Source organism: Protopterus annectens, chromosome 15.part0 (assembly GCF_019279795.1).
Source record: "Protopterus annectens isolate FY-2018-M chromosome 15.part0, PAN1.0, whole genome shotgun sequence".
NCBI lineage: Eukaryota > Metazoa > Chordata > Ceratodontiformes > Protopteridae > Protopterus > Protopterus annectens.
This window is the reverse complement of record NC_056749.1, coordinates 26670403-26685295: the sequence shown is the minus strand read 5'-3', so window position 1 is coordinate 26685295 and position 14893 is coordinate 26670403. Positions and strand designations below refer to the sequence as shown.

At 45.6% G+C, this 14893-nt stretch overlaps 1 protein-coding gene across 2 annotated transcripts in view; it reads right to left on the bottom strand.

The window, feature by feature from the left end:
- LOC122790032 (myosin-10-like) overlaps nucleotides 1–14893 on the bottom strand; it is a 1094188-nt gene that overhangs the window by 304479 nt on the left and 774816 nt on the right. Inside the window, exons 1-2 of one of the 2 annotated variants that reach the window (XM_044057584.1) lie at nucleotides 9367–9484; nucleotides 8713–8793 (exon numbers count right to left, since the gene is read on the bottom strand). Coding sequence is in view for 1 of the 2 variants with exons in the window: in XM_044057583.1 (XP_043913518.1) it covers nucleotides 8713–8793 (81 nt within the window). In the remaining variant the exon portion in view is untranslated. Of the gene's footprint in view, nucleotides 1–8712; nucleotides 8794–9366; nucleotides 9485–14893 lie in introns of those variants that run through there. The other variant, XM_044057583.1, reaches the window with a different exon arrangement.

Here is a 14893-nt window from a genome sequence, read left to right as displayed (position 1 = left end):
AGGGATGTAGAGTGGGTTGCAGGGGAGAAACTTTCATTGTCTCACTAGTGGGATGTTGAGTTGGTGGTAGTGGAGGCACTTACATTATCTCACTAGAGGGACATAGAATGGGTGATGGTGGAGATACATTCAGTGTCTAACTAGAGGGATGTAGAGTGGGTGGCAGTGAGGTACTTTCAGTGTCTCACTAGAGGGATGTAGAGTGGGTGGCATTGGGGTACTTTCAGTGTCTCATTAGAGGAAAGTAAGGGTGGGATGCTAGTGGAGGTACCTTAAATGTCTGATTTCGATGGATGTAAAGTGGGTGGCAGTAGAGGTGTTTTCAGTGTCTCACTAGTGGGATGTAGAGTAGGTGGCAGTGGAGGAACTTTCATTGTCTGACTACATGGGCATAGAGTTGGTGGCAGTGGGTTACTTTCAGTGTCTCACTAGAGGGGTGTAAGGTGGGTGGCAGTGAAGGTACTTTCAGTGTCTTAGTTGAGTAATTTAGAATGGGTGGCAGTGGAATTACTTTTAGTGTCACACTTGACAGAAGTAGAGTGGGTGACAATGGAGGTACTTACAGTATCTCACTAGAGGGTTGTACAATGGGGCAGTGGTGTTACTTTCATTATCTCACTAGGGACATCACGGTGGTAGTGGAAGTACTTTCTAGGTCTCACTAGAGGGACATAGAGTGGGTGGCAGTTGAGGTACTTTCATTGTCTTACTAGTGGGACATAGAGTTGGTAGCAGTGTGTGTACTTTCAATTCCTCATGAGAGGGACTTACAGTGGGTGTCAGTGGAGGTTCTTTAAGTGTCTCACTAGAGGTAAATAGAGTAGGTGGCAGTGGAGGTACTTTCAGTGTCTCACTAGAGGGATGTAGAGTGGGTGGCAGTGGGGTTACTTTCAGTGTCTCACTAGAGTGACAGAGTCAGCTGCACTGAAGGTACTTGCAGTGTCTCACTAGAGCAATTTAGAGTTGGTGGCAGTGGAGGTACTTTCATTGTCTCAATAGAGGGACGTAGAGTGGGTGACAGTGGAGGTACTTTCAGTGTCTCACTAAAGGGATGTGGAATGTGTGCCAGAGGTGATACATTCAGTGTCTCACCAGGGGGACGTTGAGCGTGTGGCAGTTGAGGTACTTTCAGTGTCTTACTAGAGGGATGTAGAGTGGGAGGCAGTGGGGTTACTTTTAGTGTCTCACTAGAGTGACTCAGAGTGGGTGGTAGATAATGTACTTTCAGTGTCTTACTAGAGAGATTTGGAGTGGGTGGCAACAGAGGTACTTTCATTGTCTCACTAGAGGGATGTAGCATGGGTGACAGTGGAGGTACTTTCAGTTTCTTACTAGGTGGACATAGAGTGGGTGGCAGTTGGGGTATTTTCAGTATCTCACTAGAGGGATTTAAAGTGGGTGGCAATGGAGGTACTTTCACTATCTTACTAGAGGGAGGTAGAGTGGGTGGCAGTGGAGGTACTTTTAGTGTCTTACTATAGAGATTTAGAGAGGGTGTCAGTGGAGGTACTTTCATTGTCTCACTAGAGGAACGTAGATTGGCTGGCAGTGGAGGTACTTTCACTATCTTATTAGAGGGAAGTAGAGTGGGTGGCAGTTGAGGTTCTTTTCATGTCCTACTCAAGGGATGTAAAGTGCATGGCAGTGGATTTAATTTCATTATCTCACTAGCGGGACGTAGAATGGGTTGACAGTGGAGACACTTTCAGTGTCTAACTAGTGGGATTTTGAGTATGTGGCAGTGGAGGTACTTTTAGTGTCTTACTAGAGGGACATAGAGTGGGCGGCACTGGAGGCACTTTCCGTGTCTCACTAGAGGGATGTAGAGTGGGTGGCAGTGAGGGTAATTTCAGTGTCTCACTAAAGGGATGTAGAGTTGGTGGCATTGGAGGTACTTTTATTATCTCACTAGAGGGACGTAGAATGGGTGACAGTGCAGATACTTTGAGTGTCTAACTAGAGGGATATAAAGTGGGTGGCAGTGGAGGTAGTTTTAGTTTCTTACTAAAGAGACATAGAGTGGGTGGCAGTGGGGTACTTTCAATGTCTCACTAGAGGGATGTGGAGTGTGTGGTAGTGGGGTGCTTTCAGTGTCTCACTAGAGGAATGTAGGTTGGGTGGCAGTGGAGATGTCTTCAGTTTCTGACTTTGAGGAATGTGCAGTGGATGGCAGTGGAGGTACTTTCAATGTCTCACTACAGGGATGTAGAGTGGGAGGCAATTGGTTACTTTCAGTGTGTCACTAAAGGGATTTAAGGTGGGTGGCAGTAAAGGTGCTTTCTGGTTCTCAGTAGAGCAATTTACAGTGGGTGGCAGTGGAAGTAATTTCCATGTCACAATAGATGGAAGTAGAGTGGGTGACAGTGGAGGTACTTTCAGTGTCCCACTAGAGGGTTGTACAATGGGGGCAGTGGTGGTACTTTCAATGTCTCACTGGGGACGTTGAGTGGGTTTCAGTGGAGGTACTTTTAGTGTCTCACTAGAAGGATATAGAGTGTGGCAGTAGGGGTATTTTCAGTGTCTCACTAGAGGGATTTAGAGTTGGTGGCAATGGATGTATTTTCATTGTCTCATTAGAGGGACGTAAAGTGGCTGACAGTGGAGGTGCTTTCAGTGTCTTACTAGAGGGATGTAGAGATGGTGACAGTGGAGGTACTTTTAGGTCTTACTAGAGGGATTCAGAGTGGGTGGCAGTGGAGGTACGTTCTGTGTCTGACTAGAAGGATGTAGAGTGGCTTGTAGTAGAGATACTTTCACAGTCTTATTAAAGGGGCATGCAGTTGGTGTCAGTGCAGGTAGTATTATTGTCTTAATAAAGGGACATAGAGAGGGTGCCAGTGGGGGTACCTTCAATGTCTCATTAGAGGGCCATAGAGTGGGTGGCAGTGGAGGTACTTTCAGTGTATCACTAGGGGACATAAAGTGGGTGGCAGTTGTGGGAATTTCAGTGTCTCACTAGAGGTGATGTAGAGTGGGTGGCCATGTAGGTACTTTCTTTGTCTCACTAGAGGGACTTAGAGTTGGCAGCAGTAGGGGTATTTACAATTTCTCAAGAGAGTGACATAGAGTGTGACAATGGAGGTGCTTTTAGTGTCTTACTAGAATGATTTAGAGGGGGTAGCGGTGGAGGTACTTTCATTTTTTCACTAGAGGGACGAAGAGTCTGTGACAATGGAGGTACTTTCAGTGCCTCACAAGAGGGATGTAGAATAAGTGGCAATGGTGGTACTTTTATTTTCTCACTAGGGGGCATTGAGGGGGGTGGTTGTGGAGCGATTTCAGTGTCTCACTAGAGGGACATAAAGTGGATGGCAGTGGGGGTATTTTCAGTGTCTCAGAGGGATTTAGAGTGGGTGGCAATGGAGGTATTTCATTGTTTCATTAGAGGGTCATAGAGTGGCTGACAGTGGAGGTACTTTCATTGCCTTACTAAAGGGATGTAGAGTGGGTGTTAGTAGAGGTACTTTTAGTGTCTCACTAGATGGACTTAGAGTGGGTGGTAGTGGAGGTACTTTCAATGTCTCACTAGAGGGACACAGAGTTGGTAGCAGTGTGTGTACTTTCAATTTCACATGAGAGGGACTTAGAGTGGGTGTCAGTGGAGGTACTGTCAGTGTCTCACTAGGGAGATGTAGTGTGGGTGGCAGTTGGGTTACTTTCAGTGTCTCACTACAGCGACATAAAGTGGGTGCCACTGAAGGTACTTTCAGGGTCTTACTAGAGGGATTTTGAGTGGGTGGTAGTGGAGGTGCTTTCAGTCTCACTAGAGGGAAGTAGAGTGGCTGGCAGTGGAGGTACTTTCACTGCCTTACTTGAGGGACATAGCGTGGGTGGTAGTGGAGGTACTTTCAGTGTCTCACTAGAGGGGCGTAGAGTGGGTAGTAGTGGCGGTACTTTCATTGCCTCATTAGAGGGACGTAGAGTGGGTGGCAGTAGAGGTACTTTCACTCTCTTACTAGAGGGATGTAGAGTGACTGGTAGTGGTGGTACTTTCAGTGTCTCACTCGAGGGATGCAGAGTGGGTGGCAGTGGTGGTACTTTCAGTGTCTCACTAAAGGGATGTAGAATGGCCGGCAGTGGTGGTACTTTCAGTGTCTCACTAGGGGCACATCAAGTGTGTGGCAGTGGAGGGCTTTCAGTGTCTCACTGAAGGGATGAAGAGTGGGTGGCAGTCGGGTTACTTTCAGTGTCTCACTAGAGTGGCGTACAGTGGGTTGCAGTGGGTTTACTTTCATGTCTCACTAGAGGGATATAGAATGGGAGACAGTGGAGATACTTTCAGTGTCTCACAAGAGGGACGTAGAGTGGGTAGAAGTGAGGCACATTCAGTGTCTCAGTAGAGGGATGTAGAGTGGGTGGCAAGGGAGAAACTTTCATTGTCTCACTATTGGGATATTGAGTGGGTGGTAGTGGAGGTACTTTCATTATCTCACTAGTGAGACATAGAATGGGTGACAGTGGAGATACTTTCAGTGTCTAACTAGAGGGATGTAGAGTGGGTGGCAGTAGAGGTACATTTAGTGTCTTACTAGAGGGACGTAGAGTCAGTGGCAGTGGAGATACTTTCAGTGTCTAACGAGAAGGATGTAGAGTGGTTGGCAGTAGAGGTACTTTCATTGTCTCACTAGAACGATGAGTGGGTGGCAGTGTGTGTAATTTCAGTGTCTCACTAGAGGGATGTAGAGTTGGTGGCAGTGGAGGTACTTTTATTATCTCAATAGAGGGACATATAATGGGTGACAGTGGAGATACTTTCAGTGTCTCATTAGAGGGCCATAGAGTGAGTGGCAGTGGAGGTACTTTCAGTGTCTCACTAGGGGACATAAAGTGGGTGGCAGTGGTGGTACTTTCAGTGTCTCACTAGAAGTGATGTAGAGTGGGTGGCAGTGGAGGTACTTTCTTTGTCTCACTAGAGGGACTTAGAGTTGGCAGCAGTGGAGGTATTTACAATTTCTCAAGAGAGTGACGTAGAGTGTGACAATGGAGGTACTTTCAGTGCCTCACAAGAGGGATGTAGAATAAGTGGCAGTGGTGGTACATTTATCTTCTCACTAGGGGGCATTGAGGGGGTGGTTGTGGAGCTATTTTCACTTTCTCACTAGAGGGATGTAGAGTGGGTGGCAGTGGGGTATTTTCAGTGTCTCAGAGGGATTTAGAGTGGATGGCAATGGAGGTATTTCATTGTTTCATTAGAGGGTCATAGAGTGGCTGGCAGTGGAGGTACTTTCACTGCCTTACTAGAGGGACATAGAGTGGGTGTTAGTGGAGGTACTTTTAGTGTCTCACTAGAGGGACGTAGAGTGGGTGTTAGTGGAGGTACTTTCAGTGTCTCACTAGAGGGACATAGAGTGTGTGGCAGTGGAGGTACTTTGTCTCATAGGGACGTAGAGTGGCTGGCAGTGGAGGTACTTTCACTATCTTACTAGAGGGATGCAGAGTGGCTGGTAGTGGCGGTACTTTCAGTGTCTCACAAGAGAAACTTAGAGTGGGTGGTAGTGGAGGTACTTTTAATGTCTCACTAGAGGGACGTAGAGTTGGTGGCAGTAGGGGTACTTACAGTGTCTCACTAGAGGAACATAGAGTTGGTGGCAGTGCAGATACTTTCAGTTTCTCATGAAGGGGATGTAGAGTGGGTGTCAGTGGAGGTACTTTCAGTGTCTCACTAGTGGGATGTAGAGTGGATGGCAGTGGGGTTACTTTCAGTGTCTCACTACAGCGTCGTAGAGTGGGTGGCACTGAAGCTATTTTCAGGGTCTTACTAGAGGGATTTAGAGTGGGTGGCATTGGAGGTGCTTTTAGTGTCTCTCTAGAGGGATGTAGAGTGGCTGGCAGTGGAGGTACTTTCACTGCCTTACTTGAGTGACGTATAGTTTGTGGTAGTGGTGGTACTTTCAGTGTCTCACTAGAGGGGCGTAGAGTGGGTTGTAGTGGAGGTACTTTCATTGTCTCATTAGAGGGACGTAGAGTGGGTGGCAGTGGAGATACTTTCACTATCTTACTAGAGGGATGTAGAGTGGCTGGTAGTGGTTGTACTTTCAGTGTCTCACTCAAGGGATATAGAGTGGGTGGCAGTGGGGGTACTTTCCGTGTCTCACTAGAGGGACATAGAGTTGGTGGCAGTGCAGGTACATTCAGTTTCTCATGAGAGGGATGTAGAGTGGGTGTCATTGGAGGTACTTTCAGTGTCTCACTAGAGGGATGTAGAATGGGTGGCACTGAAGGTACTTTCAGTGTCTTACTAGAGCGATTTAAAGTCACTGGCAGTGGAGGTACTTTCAGTGTTTCACTAGAGGGATGTAGAGTGGCTGGTAGTGGTGGTAATTTCAGTGTCTCACTAGAGGGACGTAGAGTGGGTGGTAGTGGAGGTACTTTCATTGTCTCACTATAGGGATGTAGAGTGGGTGGTAGTGGAGGTACTTTCAGTGTCTCACTAGAGGGACGTAGAGTGGGTGGCAGTGGAGGTACTTTCAGTGTCTCACTAGAGAATTTGGAGTGTGTGGCAATGGAGGTACTTTCACTATCTTACTAGAGTGACGTAGAGTGGGTGGCAGTGGAGGTACTTTTTGTGTCTTACTATAGCGATTTAGAGTGCATGGCAGTGGAGGTACTTTCATTGTCTCATTAGACGGACGTAGAGTGTCTGGCAGTGAAGGTACTTTCACTATCTTACTAGAGGGATGTAGAGTGGGTGACAGTGGAGGTACTTTCATTGTCTCACTAAAGGGATGTAGAATGGGTGGCAGTGGTGGTACTTTCAGTCTCACTAGGGGGACATCAAGTGTGTGGCAGTGGAGGGCTTTCAGTGTCTCACTGGATGGATGAAGAGTGGGTGGCAGTCGGGTTACTTTCAGTGTCTCACTAGAGTGACGTAGAGTGGGTCATAGTGAATGTACTTTCAGTGTCTTACTAGGGCAATTTAGAGTGGGTGGCAGTAGAGGTACTTTCATTGTCTCACTAAAGGGACGTAGAGTGGGTGACAGTGGAGGTATTTTCTGTGTGTCACTAGAGAGATGTAGAATGGGTGGCAGTGGTGGTACTTTCAGTTTGTCACTAGGGGGCCATAGAGTGGGTGGCAGTGCGTGTATTTTCTGTGTCTCACTAGAGGGATTTAGAGTGGGTAGCAGTGGAGGTACTTCCATTGTCTCCTTAGAGGGATGTCAAGTGGCTGTCCGTGAAGGTACTTTCACTGTCTTACTAGAGGGAAGTAGACTGGGTGGCAGTGGAGGTACTTTTAATGTCTCACTAGAGGGCCATAGAGTGAGTGGCAGTGGGGGTACTTTCAGTATCTCATTAAAGGGACGTAAAGTGGATAGCAGTGGAGGTACTTTCAGTGCCTCACTAGAGGGAGATAGAGTGGGTGCCATTGAGGGTACTTTCATTGTCTCACTAGAGATACGTAGAGTGGGTGGCTGTTGAGATACATTCAGTGTCTCATTAGAGGGACATAGAGTGGGTGGCAGTGGAAGTACTTTCATTGTCTTACTAGAGGTACGTAGAGTGGTTGGTGGTGGAAGTGCTTTCAGTGTCTCAATAGCGGGACCTAGAGTGGGTGGGAGTGGACATACTTTCAGTGTCTCACTAGAGGGATGCAGAGTGTGTGGCAGTGGAGGTACTCCCACAATAGCATAACAACAGAATCACCACCCAGTAGAATTACAAAAAAAAACTGGACAGTAAGCTAGCCACAGTTCCCTTATTCAGCCTCACCTAAGGAGGGGCACTTAGGGAGATGATCTCTTAGGTACATAATAAGAGCTTAAAGCATCCTGGCACATCATCACAACCAGTATTCTTTGGGCTGTTATAGTGACCGTAATGTTTCACAACATACGCACTTGTGTGCACAGGCATACACACACACACACACACACACACACACACACACACACACACACACACACACAGACACACAGTTTCTTACATACAGACACGCAGACACAAACACATAGAAAATGCATACGCACACTCACAATCTATACATGTGTATACATTCTATGTGAGCAAACTTGCAATGTATACATATGTATATACACATATGAACATGTGTACACAAAATGTACCAACACACAACCTGGATATGCAGTATGACATATACATGCACATGTATGTACATGTATATACAATGTGTGCAAACACATTTATTGCAGTTATTACAGGGTATGCTATGTGCATTACTTGGAAGTTGTGTCATCATTTGTCAGGTCTCTAATTTGAATACATCTACAATGTATTTGTCTAGAAAATGGAGACAAATTAAATTATTGCATAACATCTGTCAAACTCGTACAGCTGATGTAAGTTAGTCTTGTCCCATCACTTTATAACTGTCAGTAACTAAATATACTATAAATTGTGGAGGTGGATGCTTTACATGAAAGACTAAAACCTATAAAACAGTGAGGGGACAGGACTTTAGAAATTAGAGTTAGTATACAAAGTTTACTTCTGTTTACTATAACTGCATTTATATAAATTGCAAATTGGCACGTTTACACTAAATGCTGGGCAAATACTGTTATGGTGATAAACAACGTAACTAGTTTTGAAAAATTTCCTCTTCTTTGATCATCTCAAAATACTCCACATTACTTTCCCAACAGAACCTCCAGTAAGCAAAACTGAACAAAAAATTAATTAACAGAGGCTAGAAGATGTCCTGTGCCTAACAGGGGATTAGCCAAATGGCAGCAGGCTGCCCAGTGTTACAGTTACCTTCAGCTGATGTACAGACACTCGCTCCTCATCCAGTTCTTGCTTTAGTTTCTGTAGGTCTGCTTGCAGCTTTTTCCTCCCCTGAAGAAGAAACAAGATCAGAATGGTATTAAAGGAATGTGGTGAGCCCGACACAGAAAAAATAGTACTTGATCTGCTTTACATGTGCTGCATCAGAACTGAACCAGTTTGTGGGTCCAGGAGGTGAGCCCCAGTGGCTGTTAGTAGCCCTGTCCCTGCCTCATGCCCTGGGGAAGTTATAAGGTGCCAAATGTTATTATTTACCCAAGCTGCTCATGTCACCTGCCCATGAATTATCCATTTGGCATTTAATAACCCCAGCACTACCAGTTGTTCTGCAGACTCACCTTGTACGACAGCCAGCCAATCAGACACAGAGAAGCTTAGTGTACTCAAGGCAGTTTGTAACTGATAAGCATCCGGGTGTGGCTACCTATTGTAAATGAACAATGCACCTGTAGCGTGAGGAACCACACCTGGGACATAATCATACTTCTGACAAATACAAAGCACTCTCTGCTACTGAACTTTCAGGCATCTGAATGCAGACAAATGGACACTGTCTGAAAAGTAAAAACACTTTTTTATCCATTTAATTAAGTCGTATGACACAGATTTGATCATTTTACCTACATGCTTGTTAGTTACTACAAGGTATCTTTGGTGCCAGCTTGTTTACAGAGGAGCTGTGCTGAGAACAAGATACAAGCTGCTACAGGAAAGAACTCGGTCTAAACCATGTTACCATTCTCAGCGTACGACAAGCACATACGTCAAGCTGAAGAAATAACAAACTGTGACCTGTAGGATGCCAGAGCCAGCTTAAATCCCACTCATGTGACTTAAATCATGTGACAAGTTACTCTGCTTGTGTTCCTTGCATCAGCAACACTGAGATAAAACAAAAACAGACTCTGTTCTAACAAATCAGACTTTCTCTTGTGTGTGAGTGTTGTGTGCTTGTGCAAGTGTGTGAAACTCAATACAGCATTTAGAACTTCAACATATCACAAAACTCAAAACATCTAAAACTAAAATGATTGCTGAAGGAAACATACAGTTTCCTTTTGTGATCAGATCACCAAAACCCCATCACACCTTCTGATCAAATTTGTTTGAAGAGTTGTAGTATTATGGAAAGGGGTTTTGATAGATAAGGTGCAGGGAGTACAACACTTGAAGAGAATTGAAGAGTCATTCACTCCATCGATAAGAAGACCATTCAATGGAGGGAATCTCACACACACACACACACACACACACACACACACACACACACACACACACACACACACACACGCACGCACACATGCACGCACACACGCACACACACACACACACACACACACACACACACACACACACACACACACACACACACACACACACACAGAGCACTATGCTTCTACCACCACCCTATTTTCGGAAGATAAATTACACTGGTCACCTGTAGACCAGGGTTTGAATCCCATTTTTTGTTACTTGCAAAATATGTAACAATGGACAAATCACTGCAGTTGCACTGACTCAGCAAGACTACAAGACTACAGGACTACCATAATTAATTAAGCTACTAGACCCTAATCATTACACCCAATTAAGTTACTAGACCCTAATCATTGCATCCACTACAAATCCTCCAGTTAACTGTCCCAGCATCATACTACATTTATTTTTCAGTAGCTTATCACACCCTTACTACATTGTATTTGTTGACAGGTGTCCTGTTTAATTCCCCATTAAATGATTATAATTGGGAACCCCTTCTGGTTTTAGACATTGTTGTTTTCGTCTTTCGGCTTTTCCCGGTTAGGGGTCGCCACAGAGGAACTCCGGTCCGGTAATGATTGGCAGTAGATTTTTACGAATGCCGAGGTGCCAGCTCGATGTTCAACCTTCCACGAAGGCACGTCCATTTATGCATTTCTTTTGAATGCCCACCCAGCCGGGGGGAGGACATGCAGACTCCACACAGAAGGCACTCCCCGCACTCCAGCCAAGAACTGAACGGGAGAACCTCTTGCTGTGAGGCAACATACCATTAAATAACATATGCTTATCTCAGGTTCTGAAATTTGTCTTCATGTTTTATTCCTGACACAACATTTTGGAGATGCCTCCTCATTTTAGGCCAAATGATTTAAATTTTGCACCCTCATTTAATTTGCTTCCACGCCAAAGGGTCTTACTATGTCTTGGACTCTGTTTTCAGCAATGTACTGTAATTTTTTTATGAAGTTTCTTAACTTCTATTTTACCCTGCATTGTGCTAAACTGCAGTGTGTTATATAGCATATCTCTCTGGCTTTCAACTCCTGTTTTGTACTTCAGCTATACTGTATATTTTCATTTTTTAGTGCTGGCATTAATTACACTGTTTGTTTAATTAATTAATCAATTTATTTGTAGTTATTAATTAATTTACTTATTTATTTTGATGTGTAGCTATGTTATGTGTTAACTTGTATTAATTTTCATTAATAAAGACATAGCATAGCCTACAGAAAGTACAGTTGTGTACACTACCATAACTGTAGATGTTCGAGTGTATTCACTGCTGAGGTCATCACATTTGCGTTATCCCTGCCATGGTAGCCCACGGCCATCCTGAATAGCAGAAGCTTAGTATTTATGCATTGGTTGCTGTTGCTTCAGGACTGATGTCAGGTCCTCAGAAGTATAAAGTAAGGCAGCCGATGCCATTACATCAGTTTATCTTGCCCTAACCTGTCAGTATCCCCCAAGTGGGAGCCAGGTTCTGATGGAAGAACTCCACCAGTAGAAAGTAAATACCAATATGTCCCTTGTAAGGAAAGAGAAGAAAGAAGAGGGGGATGGAGGGAGGGAAACCAAGACTGCAACAGTGAATACACTTGAACATCTACATTTATGGTAAGTGTACACAACTGTACTATGTTATTCGCGTTTCACTGTTGCAGTCATCACATTTGGGCTGATTCTTAAAGCTGAGGAAATGGGTGGAGGCGGTCATGGAAACTAGGGGCTGACTAGTATGCCCTGCAAGACTGCAGAGGCAAACCCTGCCCTGGATTTGGAGAAGATAGGCAGGTGGTAATGTTTGGTAAAGGTGTGAATAGATGTCCAGGTGGCAGCCTCCAAGATGTCCCTGGTGGGGACTCCTTTGAGGAAAGCTGCAAAGGTGGAGGCTGCTCTGGTGGAGTGAGTCCTGAGCCCCTTAGTGGGAGGCTTTCCATGTTGCTTGTAGCAGAAATGGATGCAGTGTGCTATCCATTTGGAAATGGTTTGTTTGGAGATGGCTTTGCCCTCTGCCCCTGCAACAAAGCTAACCAGCAGTTGATCAGACTTTCTGAAGGATTTAGTCCTGTCTAGATAGATTCTAAGCTGTCTGTGCACATCTAGAGAGCACAGGATCCTTTCCCCCTTGTTCTGTGGGTTATGGAAAAAGGTGGGCAAATGAATGGACTGGTTGGGAGCCATGCTGGACACCACCTTGGGCATGAAGGGTTAGTCCTGAGGGATGCCCTGTCAGCATGGAAGATGATGCAAACTGGGCGCCATAGTGGAAAGTGCATCGGACACTGATATCCTTCAGAAGGGACTCACGGAAACAGATAGCTGGTGCCAGAGCCATGGCCTGAAGTTAAACGCCAAAAAATGTATAGTCATACCCTTCGGGAAAAACAAGGTAACCCCAAGCTACCATATAGGTGGCAATCCACTAAGCACAGAAGAGGTTATCAGGGACCTGGGGACCCAGGTTGACAGTGGCCTTTCTTTTGACACTCACATTGCTAAAGTGGTTAGAAAGACCTTCTACATTGCCCACCTGATCATGAAGGGATTCATATCCAGATCTAGTGAGGTCATTGTTCCTGTACTCTTCACTTATCAGACCAATGATCGAGTACAATGCCCCATTCGGGATGTATCTCACCCGACATCTGCAGCAATTGGAGAGACCCCAAAAGTTCCTCACCAAAAGGATAAAGGGACTCCAAAATCTGTCATATGCTGCCAGATTGAAGAAACTCCAGCTCTATTCAGTCGCATACCGTCTGCTCAGAGGTGACATGTGCCTGACATACAAGGCCATGTCCAACCCGGAATTAATGGACATGCTCCACCTCAAAAAATCCAAATCCACCAAAACCACTAGAGCAAGCGACTTAAACCTTAGCACGGATATAAATAGGACGTGCTGGAGGGATAGATTTATCACTCAGAGACTCCCTATGCTGTGGAATAAAATCCCGGTCCATGTGAGGCAGAGCACCTCGCTGACTCTGTTCAAGAGAAATCTAGACCTGTGGATGGGAGATCGTAGGTTTACCCCGGGAATCATCTCTGGGTCACTGCTGGACAGAGGCACAACAAACTAATGGGCACAGTATTTTTTCATATAAGGGGTGGCGTAAGCCACAATAATTTGGGCTAGGCTTATAAATGCCTTAGGGCAGATAGCCTAGTATAAACCTATGAACCTATGAACCTATGAAGGATTCCACAGCCATGAGTGCTTGCAGCTCTTAGACCCTTCTGACTGAAGTGATGGCCAGAAGGAAAGCTGCCTTCCAAGAGAGAAATTTTAGCTCTGCTGAGGCTGGTTCGATGGGGGGCAGGGTGAGCTTTTCCAACACAAAGTTTAGTCCAAAGCTGGGGTTGGTGCTCTTCTGGGTGGCCTTAGGTTGCTAGCCCCTATTAGGAACTGTTTGTTCAGAGGGTGTGAAAAAAGGGGCTGCTCAGTGGGTAAATGAGCAGAGATAGCAGAGGCATGAATTTTAATAGAAGAAAAAGAGATGCTACAGTGTAGCAGGTCAGTTAAGTAATCCAGGATGAGCGGGATAGAGGGCTGTGCTGTATTGGCTCCCTTAGCCTGAATCCAGGTGCAGAACCTTTTCCATTTGTCAGCATAAGACTTTCTAGTGCTAGGGTGTCTGGCCTCACGTATAACATCTAGAACCTGTTTACTGAGGTTGGCAGATTGATCGGGGATTAGGGAATAAACCAAGCTGCCAAACTGAGGATATGCAATTAGGGATGCATGAATTCTCCTTCCCTCTGGGTAAGGAGGGTTGGAATCTGAGTGAGATGCCATGGAGGCAGTGGGGACAGGCTGCACAGCAGTGGGTACCAGTGCTGGTGAGACCAGTCTGCAGCACTAAGAATTGTCCTTGGTTTTTCCTCCTTTATTTTGATCAGTACCTGAGGATGAGAGGTAGTGAAGGAAAGGCATAGACCGATAGACTGACCCAGGGGAAGGACAGGGCATCCACTTTCCAAGCCATGCAGTGATGCTCCCTGGTGCAGAACTTGCTGAGCTGATGGTTGGTGTGGGAGGCAAAGAGGTCAACCTTTGGGGTACCCCATTTCTGAGTTATTAGGGTGAAGGTTCTTTTGTCAAGCTGCCACTCGTGTGAGTCCAGAAGATTTCTGCTTAAGTGGTCTGCCAGAGAGTTTTGCGAACCTGGTAAGAATTGTGCTAACAGGCGGAGTTGCATGGCAGCAGCTGTGTGCCAAAGGGTCATGGCCATCCTGCATAGAGGGTAGGAGTGAGTCCCTCCCTGCTTGTTGATATACCACATGATATGGCATTGTCTGTTTTGATCAGGATAGCCCCTGGGGAGAGAAGGGGCTTGAAAACTGTCAAGGTGTGCTAGACAGCTATTATCTCTTTTTGGTTGATGTGCAGATGGATTTGCTGTGGGCTCTATTGGCCCTGTATACACCTGCCATCCAGGTGTGAACCCAAGACATAGTCTGATGCATTTGTGGTGAGGGTCTGGGCAGAGGGGGGTGGTGAGAAAGGTAGTCCCTTGTTGTGGGAGCAAGCTGTTGCCCACCAAAGAAAATATTTTTTGAGGCAAGGTATCATGGGTATAAGAGTCTCCAGGTCTTGAGAGTGTTGACACCAAAGGCTTTTTAGGTATCATTGAACTTTCCTCATATGCAGTCTGGCATATGGAATGAGTAGAATGCAAGATGCCATGAACCCCAGAGCTTACAGGATTTCCCTTGCAGATAACTGGGGTCTGGTGGCTAGTTGAGAGAAGTAGGCTGTCAGGAAAGTTTGCTTTCCTGGTGTAAGGAATGCCATCTGGGATGCTGTGTCCAGGCTTGCTCCCAGGAATATAATCCTTTGGGTGTGTACCTCTTTGTAGTTCTTTTCATTGATTGTGTA